Below are 20,429 nucleotides of genomic sequence, written 5' to 3' on the forward strand. Positions count from 1 at the left end.
TCTCATGTTCGATTTGTGAGACGGAGAACCTGACTGACACCTCGCGTTGTGTTCAAACGCTTCGGGAAGAAGGAGCTTTGTGCTCCCGCAACCCGTTGTGTTTTCGCGCGACACAACAAAAGGCTTGAAGGAAACAAAGAAAAGCAGGAAGCGTCTGCACTTTGGGGTAGATATACTGCACGATGTGGCCCTCGTCTATTCACTCAGTCTCCTCTGGCAGGCTGATCAGACAAAGCGGCTCTCCATCGGCGGGAGCGGAAAATCGAGAAAGCACAACGTAGAAACCACACAGGAGAGTTTTCACTCGTATTATCTGTACTGCCGCCAACATCCAGGAAAAAACATTTATCTGCTTTGGTAAATATATCGTGGCAACTTGGAAAAACGGCAATTCATCTTTTGCAGCACATACTCAGATGTTGGCTTTAACTGGATGAGTTTGTCACCGTGCTGCTTTTGACATTTAAGCTTTTTTTTTTTCTTCTTTTACTGTTTTAAGTTGGGGGAAAAAAACAACTTTCATGGTGTTTGAGCACATCCTGACATTTTTCAGAGACGCTGGCATCAGGATGTTTGTTTCTGGGATTATTAAAAATGGATCAGCTCAACGTCAGCTAAAGGAAACAAAACACATTGTAATTTAATATTTTTTTCAACCAATTGTATTTACTTGTTTTATAGGAATTGTTTATTTCTGTTGAAGTACTTTCTAATATAACATTTCAATGTCACACTTCATAAAGAAAAACCTATGAAACTTTAATATAGTTTTACAAAATCAATACTTAAAACGTTCAACCATTTGTATGACTTTTAGCGAAATCCTTTTAAGGATTAACATTTCATCCATTACAATAAGAAATTGTATGTTTTTGCAAATACGTGACAGAAACACTAAAACAATGAAGTACAAAACTATGAAATATTTCAAATATTTGTTCAAAATCAATATAATTTATGATTTATTTGAAAAACTTTTCAAAATTAAAACTTATATCATCAAAAGTTTACCATAATAGAGACAAAAATATACAAAACATTATAAATAATGGCATTAATTGTTAAAATCAATAATTATATACTATCCTTAATAACACTTTCCGTATGAAATAAATTGACACTAGAAACCCATTAAATTCTTATTTAAATTAACTGTAGTTTGGTATATTTAGTGAAAAGTTGTTATCCTCAATATTTGTGTAGTTATAAGAGATAAAAAGGTGATTTTCCTTGGTGAGAGGTTCAAATGGCTCCGGCACTACACAGTGTGGCTGTGTAGCCCATGAATCCCAATACTACCAGTAAATCTGTTGGTGTTAATTTCTCTTACCCGCTGCTGTTCTTCACAATGCACCCGTTTCCACCAAAAGAGGGAATGTTCTCGCATGGAAAACTGGAGAAGGTTGGAAAAAAAAAGAGAGTAGAGAAAATGTTGTGCAATGCATTTATTATCCGATTATTGCTATATTTGGGAAACACTCTACGTCAAATAGAATGTACAGCTGCCGCCATAAATGGAAACGTTCACTTGCGTAACCGGGGCCTCAGTTTGTAGTAAATCGCAGTTGGATTGTGCGGTACTCACATCAGCAGGGACCCGATTGTATTTAATTCCGTATGAAAAGTGGGGTCGGTGCATCGCCATCTCACATCGCAGGGATGAATCTGGAGGTGCTTTTTCCCTGCTTTTGTTTGTGTCGCTCGGAGCCAGGTAATAGAACTATAACCCGCTGCCATGCTGACTGATGTGGAACTCAATAATTTGCAAGCAGCCACTGAGCCTTGGGGCATTTTCCAAAGTGACATTGGTAAATACCAAACAGATGCTTTACTCAGAGAATTTGCTCCCGCTGTCTGTTTGCAGTGCTTAAACATGTAATTGCCAAATAAAATGTTCTAAATTATTCAAAAGAAAATAACATCCCACCATACCTGGTTGGCTTTTGAGAATGTAGAGTTCAAAAAATTTAATCCTGAAGAAAATACACTGCAAGTAAACACATCAGTCAGACAGCACCACCTGGAAGGGCCATTTTAAATCATACAACCAAACATTAATCAGCTTTGTCTGTATTTTAAGAGGAAGGGAATGGTTTCAACGTTTGTTGATAAGGACGGGCCACAGGATGCTCCGAATTTGAAATTCATTTTGTTTAAGAATGTTTCAGAACTGCTTTTTTTCCCCCACTCTACTCCACTTTGGACATTTTAATTTAAAATGAAGGCTCATGTTCGAATTCACCATCATCTGGCAGTCTGGCAAAATTATAATACCAGTGAAGATCCAGGGAAAAAAAAAAAAACTTGAATTTTGAGGACTTTATGCAAAACAAAGACACAATCATAAAACATCTTCTCATTAAAAAAAATGTCTCCACGGGAATCTTGGAACAGAATAAATTATGTTCCCACAACAATGGTGTCATTTGAGAACCGTCACTCATCCGTCCACCGAGCTTTAACCAGCTCTTCTTCTCCAGGCTTTTGTTTTGCCACTCGAGAACATCTCATGTAGGCACTTTTCCTGGAGCATGCAATTGATCTGCAACGTCTCATCCTGCCTGGAGTGGCTCGCGTTTAAGTTATCAGCAGATTTTCTCCATTGATAACCTCCTGAGCTGCATCAAGTACAATCATGGGGCGCTGCGTTGGAAGCTGATGGTGTGAGCCTCGTGCCTCCATCCTGCTACACCAGTGGAATGATGTCTGTTGAATTGAAAAGAGAATCCAAACTCACTGAATGTACTGCTTGAAATTAAGGAACTTTTATGATAGAAATCATGGTTTTTTATGTTTTTGTCAGCTCTTTTTATATAAATTGGCATCTCGACTTTAAAGTCTCCAGAAAGTGTTTTGACATGTTCCTTCTCAATCCTTTTAAAGAGTGATCATTATGGTTTTGAGGCTCGGCTGTTTGGTCGGCTGAGTGGGTGGAACAGAAACGGAGACCCTTTGTGAACATAGCACGTCTTACGATATTTCTGATTGTACTTTGATATGCGCTTTTGACGCTTTTGAATCCCGGATGATTCATCTGAAGAGGCTCTCAGTCCATGAAGATGTGGAAAAACTGTTGACAACTTTAATGTGAACCATGCCGTTTGGGCAGGATGAAGGATTTCAGACCAATTGCATCCTGGAGGAAACACGGCCATTAAGCTGTGTCTACTTAAGGAGCTTCCAAATGGGATCGAAGTTATGTGCACAGAATGAGGATTAAGAACGAGTCGATGTGATTATAAGTGTGTGGTAGAGACGAAAATAAAAGGCTGGTCAAAAAAATATTATCTCTGTGCAGCCAAAAATGTGCTTTTATTCATGCCTTGTATCCCGTTAAAACTTTGGAGCTTTTTCCGCTCTGATTACAGACCACCGCATGTCTTCTGTGGAGCATCATTGTGTCAGTCTTTCTCATTATGAACCTTTATCTTCTGAACCTAACAGCAAATGAGCCAAATCCAGCCTGGAAAATTCGACACAAAGCCCACAGACGACAGCGAGGGAGCAGACGGCGGCAGCAGCAAAAAGACAAAGCCACACAAATACAACTGAGCGGACGCCACGTCGCCGGGAATGCAGAGCTCCTGTATCGCCTGGAGGGTCTTTCCAAGAGCACACACTAGCGCACTCACACAAGAAGACATGTGCGCACACACACAGTGACACACACACACACACACACACGAACGATTTCACACACACACAGGCACACACACACACACACACATGCATAACAGCATTGTTAGCAGAAGCTGAGACACTGGAATTGTCAACAGATTTCAAACTGTCACCTGAAATCCTTCATAGTAAAAATGGCATGCGTTTAGAAATTCTTTTTTAAGGTAGCAATGGCACTGGTAACTTGTTTCATGATTGTTCATTTGTTGTTTACTTATCTGAGTTTTATTCTGAGTGAGGACACTGCTTTCTAAATGTGTGATCTTTCTAGAAAATTCCCTTTGCACTGGTGAGGTCTGACACTGTATCCTGTGATGAGTATATCAATTGACCAATTAAAAGTACTACTTCTACTATTACTACTCCTACTACTTACTACCCAACTTAGAATATTGTTTGTCACTCATTGTAGCAAGGTTAATTTACTCCTCCACATTTTGAAATATAGAGGCTCGAAGTTGGCTGGCCAACTGTTCAACATTTAATATTTCAGCACTCTTTCTGCCTTTAAACACTCCAGAGGCAAAGAGCCAAAGACTCACAATGGGTCGTCTCCCTGAGAATGTGCCATGCACTGAGTAGTAACTCCTAGCTACATGTATCTGTGTTATCTGACCTTTCTGTGTCCTTTCAATAAACTGTAATTTTCGGTAAATGTGTGAAGAATAAATGGTTATTTGTGGGAAAGAAATGAGTGAGCATGTTTGTGATCTGGTTCATGGAGTCACTGACAAATCTTAGGCCCCGACAGGTTAGATTTCAAAAGATGAAGTTTACTTCTGCGCGAAGGCAGGTCGCCACTTGAACTGCAGTCCTGTCTGCTTACATACAGACTCGAATCACTGAGCGCTTAAAAATATTCAATGGCCAAAACACATTTCTGACAAAGTTATTTTATTGGTCTGAAAACCCAAACAACATCCAAGAACTTGCGTCAGGAGTGTTGAATGAAAGGCCAAGACTGGGCAGCAAGAGGCTCCAACCCAGCCGTCAAACCACCACACAGACTGTAGGAAAAAAAAAAAAAAAATCCCCAACATTTTCCTTACTAGCACATCAAAGAAAACCTTTAAAGTTTAATCTTAAAGATTATTATGGCAATGTTTTACTGGTCTGGCCCTTTCAAGATGAAATTGGATCGAATGTGGCCCCTGAACTGAAAGGTGTTCGGCGCTCCTGCTTGACACTGTACTTGAGCAGATTCCCCATGCAAACAGCAGTGTTTGAGAGAAGGTGTGTTTTTCCCTGTTTTCACGAAGATGGAGTTTTCAAAAAAAGGTTTCGAGCACCACTTTGGCGTAAATGAAACCCCCAAAACAGTGAGAGTTGTCAGTTTTCATTTTAAAACATTGTCATGTGAACAGGGCCTCATACAAGACATCAAGTTTATGGGTAAACGTATCAGAGGCTGAGTTTTGTTCACAATATCACCATTAAACACACATTAAAAGAGCATCATATTCTGTACAGAAAGCCAAATTTAGATCATACTTTACACCCTAACTTATTTATATGCCATGAGGCGAAAGTGCTAACCACTCTGTGGCCCTGCGGCCAATGCACTTACAAACACAAATTGCTGACATATTTTTTTCCCCATTAAAAAAAACACGGATAAAGAAAACACCATCTGAAGCTGCTGCAAAGAAATGTGAGATCATTATGGGTTCATGAAAAACAACTTTGACTTATTATGTTTTTGCAGATTGAGCTCATTTGTGAGTAAAGTTTGTGTCTTGCGTGAATTGAACGTTAAAATAGACACTAATTTAAAAAGTTTGCCTGCAAGGATGAATGACTCGGCTTGATGAATGTACAGCAGGGTGGAAAATAAGCCCAAAAACGTAGGAAACAGAAATAACTGGATTTCTCAGGAGGGGGGTTCTGAGATCAGTCGGAGTCTGAGCCGACGCACAATAAACACAGATAAATAAATGCAATCGTGAAATGGTTCAGCTGTCAAATGTTGCACAAGGAAACCGTAAATCTGAACAAGGGGAAAAATAACATTAAAGCATAAAATATAATAAATGCTGCAGTCAATTCCAAAACTCCCAGCATCTTTATCAGCTCAAAATACCCAACAGTCTCCAGTTACTCTGCGATGATACTGAGTATGTGTTGTCACTGTGTCGTCACTGTTTCCAGAATCTTGAGGTGTCATTGTCATTTATAGACCACCGCTCAGCGTGAAAACCTTTTTAGGGGCTTTGAAAGCCACCAGCTGCTTTCAGGGGAGCTCTGTGGTCACAGCATCTCCTCCATGTGACATTTGGTCACCGGCGTCCATGCTGGAAAATGTTCGCCGACAGGTGCACGCCGCTATTTTAAGACCCGTAATCCATCTTTTTTGTTGTGTGTGTGTGTGAGTTTGAGAGCATTTCACCAAGTTGTCTTTGTGTCTCGCTGTGAAGAAAACAAAAGGATTTAGAGATCCATGGTGGATCCTGCAAACGCCCCTATTAAACCTCACGACTGCCAGTGGCCAAAGCGAGAGGAGAGAAGAGACGGCCGCGCTCGCTATCAAACTCACCAGCTTGGGACAGGACCAAAGCGACGGCAGGATTTCTTTGTGCCATTTTCATTCCACTAACTTCCATCCAGCTTGGGATAATTATATTATTTTTCAAAGACAGTAAGCCAGACTTCAGTTCAAGCTGAGGTACACAGAAACTATTTGAAAAGCTGCTGGGTGCGGACAAACAATGGAGTCTACTGTGAAGTTAACGCAATTCCATTTCCTGTGATTTGGCTAAGTGTTCAGGAGAGACAGTCCATAAGAAACAAACCCACGGCGGTTGTTGTGACACAATAGGTATGGAGCACGGTGTGCTCACACTGTGCTAGGCAGCACGACTCAGCTCGCTGGATTCTCTCTGGTCTGCGAAGCTTCACTGAGTCAAAATGTCACAGTGACTTGGAGACGTTTACAAAACGGGACAAAGTTTCATTCTGATGAAGAATATCGTGGAGAACAAGGACACGTATGCCTGTAATCTGGGGGAATTTTGATAATTGACTTCATCTGCATAATAAATAAACCTACTTCATCTACAAACCAGAGAAAACAAATCAAAGAAATGCATTTAAACATACTTTCATAGTATCTATGGTAGGTTGTAGCACCCTAGCGGGTTTTTCTCTGAAATATTTACTTCCTGTAGTTTTTAAATGACCCTTCCATAACACCTGTACAGACTGTGGGAGGAAACTAGTGCATGTTGAGGGATAACATGCAAACTTCTGCACAGGGAATCATGTAGCTTTGCCCACCACTAAAGTGCTGTGGAGTATGCTTATTTATAGAGATTTTAACTCAGACAGGTGAACAAAGCACATACAGTCATATAGGAGATGGATGGAATTCATTTTTCTTCATGAGTCTGCACAGCATAAGTTCAATCACCACCTAGGGTGTGTATAATTACATACACATATATATATATATCTATATATATATATCTATCTATATATATATATATATACATATATATATATATATATATATATATATACACACATAATATATACAGGGCCGGCCCGGGCTTCTCAGGCGCCCTAGGCTAGCCCGACACGAGCGCCCAGTGGGAGAGTCACCGAGACTTGTCGAGTGGGGGGCGGGGGCGGGGGTTGCCGAGCAATGCCGAACGATGCCGAGCCGTGCGCTGCTCACTCGGGCCATCAAAGCAGTGCTCACAAAGAGCGTCGGGGCGCCCCTTGTACAGCCACGGCGTCCCCCCGTATGTGGCGCCCTAGGCGGCCGCCTAGTTCGCCTATGCCTAGAGCCGTATATATATATATATATATATATATGTATATGTGTTCGTGTGTGTGTGTGTGTGTGTGTGTGTGTGTGTGTAAAGCCAAAGGAGCATTTCATAAGATTAATTATGATTAATACCTTTTTCCTATAACTGTCACCTCAGTCAGGTGTGAACACATGACATTCCTCTATAATTATAAATGGGAAATAGGTCTACAGAAAAGTTTGAAGTCAGCAAAGGTCAGCTGCATTATGAGAGTGAATAGCTTCCCTGCTTAAGCACACAAACCTAATTAAACACGCCGTCTAATTACACAGCCTGGAGCCACCTCTTCTTTTTAAACTTCGTCTGTTGCGGGGGGGGGGGGGGGGGGGGGGGGGTATTGTATCGAGACACACATGAATGACTGCAAAATCTTTATAGAGCGTGCACAAGTGTGTCAAGATTGCCCACTTCATCTGCTCTTTTATCCACAGCTCTTAAAGCGTCGCTCGCTAATGTGCTGCGAGAGTAAATGATTTTAATGAGGTGGAGGGTTGTGATGGAAGAGCCGCTTTAAATACCCGTCCGCTCTGAGCGGCACGCCGAACCAAAACCCGGGTCGCAAACCCCACTCAGATTCTATCTGGAGGAACGATTTTAAAAATCTGTGTTAGCACAAGTGCAAATGATTTGATGTCAGTCACAGATTAGCATCGGATTTGACTTTCAATGTCGTGCCATAATTGTGTAGCACTTGGAAGCACCAGGACTCCCATTTGGCAAACACCACCCACTTGGCAGCTAATTAGACCACAGCAGTAGGAAACAATTTACAAATACAAATGTCTTGTACCTTCTTTGTAGCCCCAGGTGTTTCAGATGTGTTCAATTTCACAATGTTCTTCGATCTATCAATAGCCAACCAATTAGAAAACATAATTACAAGGTATAATTATGTTGGTTAAAAGAGTGTGAACAACGTATAATGTAGTGCCAGTATCTTTTTTTTCTCCAGGTGAAAATGCTATTAATATTTTTTTCCAACACATCTGCTCCTGTGTGAACTCCACTGTCATCAATCTGACAGCTTGTGGGATGGTTTATCACTCGCACCAAAACTTGTTTCCCCCAAGAATGTAATTACAGCAAATTTTTATTCCCCAAAACCCAGCTGGGTTTTCTTGTAATTTATAGTGCACCTCACTTTGTTTGACTCCAGTGTAATATATTTGAGGAGATTTTATAATGCTGTCAAATGGAATCTGTTACACTGAGCACATTATGATTCATTATGCGCTCAATTATTTCTTCCATAATACGTTTCATCTTAAAGGAAAATGATCGCAAGACGAAGTAGATCAGGGGTTTAAATTCATTCTCATTCAGTGGGTCAGAAGCCAATTTGACCTCGACTGGGTCAAGCGTCCTGACATGCTTATCTTTGATGAGAGCAGTGCTTTTCCTAAGTAACCATACTACTTTTTCCTCTCCAACACGGAATGTTTCTCACTTTAAGTGATGAAATTCCTTTCCGTTCCCAGCGTACTGATAACATTGATGCAGCAGACGATGAGGGAAATTCTCGATCCATCAAAGGGCGTGCATGTGACAGTTCTGTCTGTGAGTGTTAATGGAGGCTAAATGACCATATCAGTGGAGGAACACCATTCGCACCACTTCGGATGTCTGTATTTAAATACTGTATCTGGAACGCTGGAGTTCAGGTGTGGCTTTATTCCCATCTGGTTCATTACACCATGAATGGCTTCATTGTTCATTTTAATTGAACTCCATTCTCGGTAATAGAGAATATAAACCTAAGACTTGATCTATCACACTGATGAGTTCATGAGGTGGCTGAAAACGCCCCCGAACAGACAAGACACCCCCATGTGTGAAGTGGCTTTGAAAAATAGCAGGTTATGTTGAGGTGAAAATCTTCTGCCCGTCTCCACGGTGCCGCTCCGCCCGAGGCTTCCCCTCCAATCACACCTCAATCCCACAGAGCCTTTTTTGGATCCCAAAATCAAGGTGGACAATAATGACCTTACGACGACTGGCTTTTAGTGTGTGAGTTTATTACTGTAAGATGTTGTTTCCCTGACGCAGAACTCTGGTCCTTGAATCCCGGGTCTACCCGAAAGTAGCATCCAGCAGGTAAAAGCAAACACCCACACCCTTTCATGTTTAATAATTCAGTTTCCTAGTTTACCTGAAAACCATATTTTTGGATCGTTTCAATAACTAGAAAACCAAGTTAGCTAGCAAGGTAACAAAGATCTCCGCGAGCAGCATTGCAGCGATCAGCTGTTCAGTTTTAACTCTAAAGACTCTGTGATGCACACCACTGAATATGCACACGGAAAGACAAAAACCCTTCTGCCTGTACTTTTCATTCATCGTCTCCATATTTCTGTCCGTCCCCATGAAGCTTACAGATACAGAACAATCCCAGAAGAGCAAATACTTGATACCTTGAGTTGTTTCATGGTCTCAAAACCACCGCCGTCTGCAATGCTGTCTTTGATCAACATTAGAGATACTTCATCCTAGTTATTGTTGACTTTCCTTTTCTTCTCCCTAAAGAAGAACTTATGTTATCTGACAGTATGTTGATTTACAGCCTTCTGGTGTATTAAAGTCTAAACGTTCATTCCGACACATCGGACACTTGAAGACAGCAGGATTTTTACCATTTGAACCTTTGTGTTTTCGAAGAGTATAAATAAGGATTCAGAGCAATATGTTAAGAGTGTGACGTCAAGCAGACACCATAGGACAATCAGGTATTTAAACTGTGCAAGCAGCTGGTTTTCAACATCCCTTTAGATGATAAAACAAAAAAAAAAGGATCACAATAACACTTGCATCACATTTCAGACAGAGCTCTTAAAGAAGTTTCTGTTAAAGCACATCCAAACTACCATTCTCTACTTGCTGACCGGCCTTTTTTTTAAGTTGTCCAATATCTATTTGACTTGTGATGCAATTTCACTCCGTCTCTGCTTCTCTGTTTTTGCAGATATCAGCAGTTTCTCGCTCCCGCGACCACCAGAGCAATGTCTTTAATGTCGAAGAGAATATGGTAAAAAGCTTCTCGGGGTCAATCATCATTCCATTCGCTTGCAACACTAAAGATTTTTTTTTTTCCTCACTCTGATTTGCCAAGCGGTATGTGACCTTTCACTGATCAGAGTCTGCTTCATCTTATATTGTATTTCAGAGAAACGGCACTACCTCTAAAAGCAAGGTCTTCTCCAGCACCGTGGGAGATAACCAGAAGAATTCCTATGAAGTACTGGATACAAATGTCTGAGCTTCACAGTTCCTGCACTTTTGTTTGTAGACAAGTGTTTGGTTCAGGTTTTACAAGGCAATAGAGTGCGAGAACAAGTGGATGAGCAAGGATTTGTCTGTGCGCAATCCTGCTAGACTTGGACTGTTGTGACAAAGGAGCCTAAAAGATGTCCTAAAAGATCTCCGATACAACCTCTTGAGTATGATGTGGCGCCGTCTGTCAGTCAGCGTCGGCAGCAGATGGACAGGAGAGGAAGGGTGATGTCCACGGTTTGGAGATTCTTTACTAAAAATAATAATAATAATAATAATAATAATAATACTAAGAAAGTAAGGTTGTAATTTATGTTCTGGAAAAATATCAAGAAAATGTTTCCATATGCCAGCTCAAACATAAAATTTTATCAAGCACGTGTGAATGTTTAAATACAACTAATGTCAGAAACCAGAAACGTTCCTGCAAAATATTCCTGTAAGACGTTTTCTGCACTGTTGAGTTTCTCAGAAAACATCACAATTCAGTTTTTTTTAACAAGACAACAGAGTACAAGTGGCTGAACAAGGATATATCTGAGCACAGTCCTTTCTGTCTGGCACTTTTCCAGCAAAGCAGCTGCAGCTCAGTGCTTTCACCTTCATCTCGTCACACAATACTTATATTCAACATAAGTATTTGCTTAAGTGAACCTGATATAAGTGAACTCCATGAACTTGTACAGAAAAAAAAATGTTGGTATGTTGCTGGAACATCTTTGACAGGATGAACCAGTTTTGAAAGAACAATAGAATAATTTAACAATACACCAGCTCAAACTGAGATTCTGCCAAAAAGATTTGGATCTTCTGCAAAATAATTTCCTTGATTTAAAAGAGTCTCCTCGATTCTGTGCAGGTAAAACTTGTACCCATCCAACGTACAGTCTCTTGTTTGTGACTCCCTGACTTCCCCTCCTCGTGCCTGATTGCTGCTCTCTGCATTCATCTGTTTCACCTGAGTGATCCTCTTCACCTGGTGGCTTTGCTGTGAGTTGGGTATCTTCTGTGTGTCTTGTATTTTCATATGGGTGTCTCAGTGTTTGTTCTTTGGTTATGTTCTTTGGGTTTTGTTTTGTTTTGTTTTTTTCATCTTGGGGTTGGGGGGGGGGGTCATACTCCTGAAAAACATTAACCCCATCAGTGGTGGTGTCAGAATTTGGAGAATTATACAAAATATCCTCAGGAGGAATATCCTCTTTATATTTCAATGTGCTTAAATTTGTACTTGGAAGATTTTTTTGTCTGCTGTTCTGCATCTCAACTCCTTGTGTTTTGGTTTATTGTGAATCAAAGAAATGACCTCAGTTTGATAAAGTAACCTTGTTTTCCCTGGAGCAACAGTGAGCAGCTAATGTTCCCAGAGGGCCACATGAAAAATTAGCACTACTTTTGAGGGCTGAGACATAAGTTGACTTGGGTTTTGTTCAATAAGAATGATCTTTCAATAAAGCATTTTGTTGTGTGTTTTCCATTTTGATTTTAAGGAGCTACTGTTGTTCTGTGCCACTTTATCATTCTTTCCTCATCTTTGTCTCAAAATTATGGCTACATTTCTTCAAAATTTTGACTTCAGTCAACAGAAACTTTTTTTTTTCATGGACTATCATTTCCCACTGTGAAACACCAATTCTGTGACGTAACAACAGATCCTAGCGACCCAACAAAAAGTGCAACACTGACCAAAAAGGTGAACAACGTGAGCATTTTAAAAGTAATAAAGTTAAACCTCACTGAAATGTTCACTGTATTCAGGATTTCCCTGAGGGCCAGTCAAACAGAGCTAGAAGGTCACATATGGCCCCCAGGCCTTGTGATGCTCAGGCCTGCTCGACAGCCACTCTGAAGTTTATTTCAGCTTGGAAATCTTTCAGATAGCACAAGTATAAATTAAAACCACTTGTGTGCAATTCTACATGCTCACAGTTTGAGACCCGGGGCAACTGACAGTTCTCACGTTGCGTCTTGGCTGTAATGCATTACTTGTAAATACTTTTTTGGATATACTTCATTATTTGGCTGGAAAACCAAGGTTAAATGTTGACGGTTATGATGTTGCCATTTTACTTTCTCCACCCTTTTGAGATCAGATTAATCTTTTTATGGACCAAGAACTATGAGATTGTTTTCCTAAACGATATTATTGCCAGATACATCACAATCAGACTTTTTTGCTCTCCCAAATATTGATATTTCTATCAGCCTCAAAAACATCACTTCTGCTATGATGAAGCGTGCCCTTTTGTGAAACCTTTATTCGACCACGATGTGTCTGTGTCTTAATGAGACACTTGCTAAATGTCACACCAGAGAGCTGCCTCGGCCACCCAATTGCCTCTATGATCAACCCACCGGTCCCTGGTCAATTAAAAGTCCATGTTGTCAGTTCAAATGAGCTTAAATCTGCTCTCTGGGTTGGACCTTGTGGGCTGAGATGAAAAGTGAGCTCAAGTGTTTCTTTTTCATCTTCCCACCTGGCCCTTTGAACTAGAAAGTCTTTGGCCACGATTATCCTGGACTTCTACGGCAAAGCAACATAAATCACAACAAAGCAAATTATGATGCAGTGTAGTGAATAATTTCTTGGCACAGTGGAGCAGGTGCATATTGCCTACCTTAGTGGCTTCAACTGTGGTCTAAAAACACTTTTAATCAAGTTTGCCGCAGAGCCCTCCAAAGAGAATCTAATCGGATTCTTTCCCTTCACTCTTACTTAAAATTCATACTTCTCCTTTTTTATCAGGCTCGTTCTGCTCTATGAAGAAAACCGTCAAGCTACATGACGCTGAACCTTATGTTTTTTACCTTTGTGAAACTTTGCAAAAGAAAAAAAAAGAAATCAATCATCTACCCTTACATGTGAGAGAAATTCTGAATTCCAACAAAAAAAATCAAGGTACAAACATAACATGGCTTGATGGGGGGGCATTTAATGAATATTGCTTCCATAGAGAACAGATGTATCCCTTCGTAAGAAGGTTCTGACCCTGCGCAGTCCTAAAACTCAGTGTGTTTAATGTGCTTTCAGGCCCATTGTTTTGAAGCCAGCCAAGTTTAGTTCTGGGCTGGTCAATCAGTTCATCACTCGTACTCTAGTGCAGACTGAAACAGTCTCACTTGGACTCACTGAGGCCCCATCCACACGAAGCCAAAACGCTCATAGATCCAAAAACGTTTGCCCGTAAAGACGGAGTTGATTCAATATTTATGACCGTCCACATGACTGTTTTCAAAACGGCTGAAACGTTGCAATAACATGCCAAGCCGTTAGGTGGCGCTTCATTGACAACCGCTGGAAATACATGGCAATATCATAGCGCCTCCGCCCAGTAGCCCTTCGTGATCTTTTTCGTGGTTGATCCAACATTACATGAAGCATCCTGCTAACCACTTCATGGCAAAATATAAAAGAGACATTGCTGTGAACTGTTCTTTCTGCGGAAATCACCCTGAAACAACTCAACACCTCTTTTGGACATGCGATGACTCCAAGATCTTTTGGAAGGATTTCTGTCGCTTTGCAATTAATAATGTATACAAAGACTTTACTTTGAGGTGGGAAAAGGTGTTTTTTTTTTTGTTTGTTTCTTCAGAAAACAGTAAAAGAAGGACGGATTTTTTATCATCAATGTACTAATCCTAAAATTAAAATTCTTTATTCATAAATACAAATGTAGCAGACAGAAGCCATCATTTACCCACTTCAAAAATGTTGTATTCTCTTATATAAAAATGTTGAAAGACTCTGAAAACAAAAAGGCTCTGAAAACAAAAAGGCTGTGAAAACTATCAGTATCTGTGAGAAATTGAAAGTGTTTGAAAGAAACTGATCCCTTATTGTGTACACCCTGGCATAATGTTTGCCATGTACGTGTATATTTACAATTTAAAAAAATTACATGAAGCATCGCGTTCTCCATGTTAATTTGTGGCGGCTGTGGCTCAGTGGGGAGAGTACTCGTCTGGCTAATCGGGAGGTTGTTAGTTCGATTCCCGTCTCCCCCTGTCTGCATGTCGAAGTGTCCTTGGGCAAGACACTGAACCCTGAATTGCCCCCGGTGGATGGACTGAGCGCCTTGTATGGCAGCCGCCTCTGCCGGTGTGTGAATGTGTGTGTGAATGGGTGAATGTGATAGTAAAGCGCTTTGGTCTCTGCTAATGCAGATGAAAAAGCACTATATAAGTGTAGTCCATTTACCATTTGTTGCATGGAGTGCAATATTTTGCTCTAAAAGCGTAAAAAGGATCACAGTCTTCAGCAGGACGTCTGCTACACCGCACAGCGCCATTGTTATTGTCTACAGTGTTCTGCGCATGCGCATTTGTTACGACGTAGTGCCATGATGCAAGCGTATCAGGAAACGCTCCAAAATAGGAGTAAATACGGAGCCATGGATTCAACAGTTTTCGGATCTGTTCACTCTGGGACCTGGTTTCAAAAATGTTCGCTTTCAGATCCACAGAATGCTGAATTTGGGTGGATGACAGGGTGAATTGATCAAATATTTTTGAGTTTTAGCCTGGATTCGTCTTCGCGTGGATGGGGCCTGAAAGAGGTGGACAATAATCAACCTCCCCTGGAAGTTCACCAACTCTCCTGAATACTCACAAGTTTGAGTCAAAAGCCAGTTCCATGTACACAGCACATCTAATCAGACATATCGGATCTAAATATCAAACCTGGATATTTAGATCTGATTACTTCAAGACCTGCAACTATCAGTTCAATCTGATACACATATATCGCTTCAATAACAACACAGTCCTCTCAAGGTACTTCAAGAGAAAAACCCAACCATCCACAAGAGCGAGAAGAGGCGATGATGGAAGGAAAAAAGACCCACACTGATAGATGGAGACTCTCCACGGCGACAGCTGGGGTTAAAGGATAGAGAGAGAGAAAAGGAAAGGACAGCAACAGAGATCAAGAAACAACAAACAGATTGTCATAAGAAGGCAGCTAATCCACTCGCTGCAGACTTGATGGGGTCAAGAGGCTCAGATCAAGAATTTGTTGTTCTACCGTCAGAAATCCTTCAGGGAGAGAGAGAAAGAGAGAGAAAAGACAAAATCAAGGACTGCTAGGAACAGTGATGTGTGTGCTGTGTTCAGTGAACGCCTCATGGAAGGAAACGTTGTGCTCCTGTATCTCGGGTTCGGTCAGGGAGCAGCTGGGGGAACCTCAGAGGAGGATGTTACAGGTGGACAGAGATGTTTTGGCTTCATCGCTTTTTTATTTTTTTGGCTTCATCGACAAAGTAGGAACAAAGATGGATGGATTGATGAAGAAACTGAACCGAGATAAATTATGAAGTTTACCTTGACCTTGAGGGTCTTACCATTTGGGCTTAACAAAATGGATAAATCACAATCACGATCTTCCTTCTACTTTGGGCTAAAGGTTGAGCAGAGGTTGCGGCAACATCAAGTGACGGCAAAAACAAAGAAAAAGAGAAACTAGAGCCATCAATTTAGGAAGGGGTCGACATAAAGGGGCACTTGTAAAATGGGAAGAGAAGAAAACTAAAAATCAACAAGATAAAGAAAGAATAAAAGGAATCCTTAGTCACAGCCATGAAAACATAATGCTCCACCAGCTGGTGCTCCATTTAGACAAAAGAGTAGAAAGTAGATGTTAACATGGACATGGGGGGGCATGGGGGTATTCTCAGCTGATAACTTGGAAAACACACACAAATCAAAAAAGCCATCTAGTTGTACCAACATGCATTTTAGTATACTTTATAGACGGTCTTAGTAAATCAGGACAGCATCATGATTGTTTGTTACACTGGGACATAATTTTGAAAATATATGGAACTGAAGTGTTTCACAATATGCATAATATGTAGTGGCTGCAAAGCTTGCTGCACAGTGGGAAAACAATGGGTTTTTTTTTAAGCTTAAGGCTTTCCTGTGTGGACTTTGAATTTTCTCCCTGTGCATGTGTGCTTTCCTCTCATGTTCGTATGTATTCAAGTGATTGATCACTCTCAGGCCACATCTATACTGCAAGTCTCGATGCCATTGGAGTGGCACGTACCCAGCACAGATCCGATCCACTGCCACATACTGCTGGAGCCGATCTCAGAATGCATGCATCTTTTTCCTGCTTATACTGCCCAGAGCAGGTCGAATCTGTGACACAAAAATATCTGAATTAGGTCACATTAAACTGCACACATTAAATGCAACCTAAATTGTCTTTCAGTGATTTTGTAGCCCTCTAGTGAAATCTTTAGGGGACACCTTGCCTTGTGCTCAGAGACAGCTCCCCCTTGACTCTAAATCAGATAAAACATGCATCGGAGATGAATGACCATTCTGCAAAAGCTCGACTGTCCGAGCAAATCAGCAAAGCAAGATTTAGTACTCGGAGACGAAAAAAGACAACCATCATTTCCAGCCTTGAGTAAGTTGAGGGAAACAATGACGAGCACTTTGCTCAATCAATACAAATAGCTGCTGTCACGAAATAAAGTAGCTTTTCTTTTGAAGTGAGCCATTTAAAACAAAACTAAAAGCAAAAAACACACACACGAACACATGGGTCCAAGTTTTCTGGTACTATTCTGTGGAAAAACAAAAACAAAAACACTAACCCCCAGTTTTATCTGGAATAACTTGAAACTGACAAATATAATTGGCATGCGGGAGTACACAAGATATTTTCTTTCAAATTCAATAAGTATTGGATAGAATAAAACTTTGTATCAAAAAACAGTTAAGATGCCAACAAAAATGGAAATATTCAGAGAGAGCTATAATTACCATTTCAATATTAGTCAAAGCATGGTAATGCAGACTGTGAAGGACTCAGCTTTGATGGCAGTTTGAATCAATTCATGAAAACCATTTCTCTCATTTACTGGACAGAACATGAAGAAGCACATTCATATTTCGAGTCCAACGCCTGCAAACAACATAGATACTTGATGAATGCAGTGGCAGAAGGTCAGCTACTGGAAATCTACAGGTACCTTCACAAACTGAACTGGCTCACTTAAACACACGGTCTGTGGACCAAAACTGGCTAGCTGGAGTCCAATCCAGACAAATGTTCAATAAAAGGAATCAGTGTTCCAAATATGGCCTGAAGGAGCTGAAGAGTTCAAGTGAGATGAGCATTTGTCACAGTGACACCTTGAACTAAACCAGCAGATGGCTCTAGGATTTGAACACCAAAAACCCTGGATGAAGAGGTTGTCTCTTTGGTGGACTAGAGCTGTGACTGAGGGATCACAAAGAGAAGATCAATCACGGCTGATCCATTGATCTAATGACACAACCTGGACTCAATGGGTGCAAACAGTTTATAACTAGGGATCAATCAAAACAGCTGATCCATTGATTGAATGAGACAGCCTTGACCCTGTGGGTGCATGTGGTTTACTTAACCCCAGGCTCCTACCATGTGGAGCCATGTGGAGCCTCTCAGTTCTGCTTCACTTCTCTTGCTTTGTTCATGTCATGTTTCATAACTATTTGTCATTGACCATTGTTTCTCTTGTAGTCTATATACTCTCTGTTTATACATGAAATGTATGTCGATATAAGAAATAAAGAATGTACCTATCTGTTCTTTTTCTTTCTCTTTCTATCCCCTCACCCCAACCGGAACAGCAGAAAGCCTCCACCTCTCGGCCTGGTTCTGCAAAGGTTTCTTCCTTATAAAAAAGAGTTTTTCCTTTTGTCTAGAAAGGACTATGTTCTAATGGGCACTTTTAAAAGGCACTAAATAAAAGTGAACGGAATTGATTTGAATTGAATTGAATTGGTAGTAAGAACTGGTTATATTGTTGCTATTAATGACAGACCCATAATGTCAAAGTCTGGATCTGAAAAAGCACTTCAGGTGGCCTGCGGAACATGAAACTGAAGAGAAACACTGAGGCAGAAATGAGTTCTGTAATTGAATCATATCACAGCTATTTCATGATCTGTTTTTCTTTTTTAAAGTGCATCAGATGTGTACATTTTTATTTTAAATGCCGTACTGGCCTGAATACAAGATGACTCTGACTAAAAGATGACCCCTATTTTTCAAATATCATTTTGTGAAAATAAAAATATGTTGGAGACAATAAGGTTACTCATAAAAGAACTTTTTATTGTACAATTATTCTAAACCCAAAAACTCACAACATGATAACATTTCACCTGATTTAAGATTAAAAAAAAAAAATTGCAGTATTAAATTAAAAAAATATATTCTTTCTCAAAATAAGCAGCAATAAGCAACAATTAAGTACTTCAAAGGTTCAATAACTGCATTAATGATGTAAATAACTTTATAACCATCAAACTGAAGTTTGATTCAACTTCATGAACAGTGATAATGCAGCCCTCCGTGAACGTTGTGTTCAATTTGGCCTGTAGAGAACAGTTCTTCAGAAAGAAAGGATGAGATTTCAGCTGGTCTGAGCTTTTATTACTTTCTCCTGAAGGCACTGTAAAACTGAAACAAACCAGACACAGATACAAGTGAACAAATACACAAGGTGCATCACAACATACATCACTGTCTAAAAACTAAACAAGACGGTATTTAAAATCTAAGCCGCTAGCTCAATGCTAACTATTAATGGAAATGCCATTGACATGCTAACGGAATTAGCATCTGCGTTGAAACTTCAAAACAAACGGCCAAACTCACAAGTATCAATTTCACCTCTATCCTGAACATCAACTAAGTATATTCGAGTACTTACAGGCAGATATTTTCGATGCGCTGTTTGAAATGAACCTTAGAAAAACCAACAGCAGCCACACTGCTCAGTCTTCTTCTCACCCTGCTGTAGGCTTACACTCTGTCCAACTCACTAGCTCCCCCTAACGCGGCGGCGGAGCCACTGCATGCAAGCAGAGGCAGTAGAGCTCACCGGTACTTTGGCTCCATCTAGTCCTCGATTATAGCACAACCCCATTTTTGAGAATACCATTCCTAAAAAAAAAATTGTCTTGTTTGGCCCAATACGGTAGTATTTCACTTCAAATGTCGTGTAAATGGGCCCTAAAGCGACTGATTTTCTCTTCGGCTCCAGCTCCACCTGCTCTTCCCACAGCACATCCTCACAGCTGATATCTTTAAAACCACTCTAGTGACTTCTTAAAGGACCTGTATCATGCTTTTCTGGCTAGTCCAAACCCTATTATTGGCATTAACATGGTAATAGTTTATTTTTGTCGCTAAGGAAAAGTCATTTTGTGTTAAAGGATTTTCAGAGGTTAATTCTGAAACCCGGAAGAGAACTCTTGCTCTTGCTTGATTGTTGATTTCAGACGATGGTTGAAGTTTATCTCCGTAATCGGAGTTACAAAAAGCGGCAACACTGATTGCTAAGGGCCTGCGGACTTTTAAACATTTTTGTCACAATACACCCACAAATGTAAATGGGTTTTTTAAGAGGATTTTATGTGATTTATTAGTATGTTTTAAAAGCTATTCTTCTGTATCTTACTTAGGACTTTCCTGAGCTACATGCTTCCTGAGCATATCAGATTTGGACCAATGCAGTAATTAATTTGCAATTAAAAGATTTTATTGAATCAATAAAAAACACTAAAATGAAAGATTTAAGAAATGAAGTGTCTCATTACCTCCACCACGGAGGTTATGTAATCATGTCGGTTTGTTGGTTTGTTGGTTGGTTTGTTAGCAACATTACGGAAAAA

The 20,429-nt window shown here is 40.3% G+C and overlaps 1 protein-coding gene across 2 annotated transcripts in view; it reads left to right on the top strand.

Moving 5' to 3' along the window:
• The window catches only part of luzp2 (leucine zipper protein 2), a 207,912-nt gene extending 204,279 nt beyond the window's left edge, over positions 1 to 3,633 (top strand). For both annotated transcript variants that reach the window (XM_030092522.1, XM_030092532.1), the window contains exon 12: positions 3,445 to 3,633. In XM_030092522.1, the coding sequence (XP_029948382.1) occupies positions 3,445 to 3,552 (108 nt within the window). In that variant the 3' untranslated portion in view covers positions 3,553 to 3,633. The remainder of the gene's footprint in view (positions 1 to 3,444) is intronic.
• The last annotated feature ends 16,796 nt before the right edge of the window (positions 3,634 to 20,429 follow it).

Source organism: Salarias fasciatus, chromosome 1, assembly GCF_902148845.1.
Source record: "Salarias fasciatus chromosome 1, fSalaFa1.1, whole genome shotgun sequence".
NCBI lineage: Eukaryota > Metazoa > Chordata > Actinopteri > Blenniiformes > Blenniidae > Salarias > Salarias fasciatus.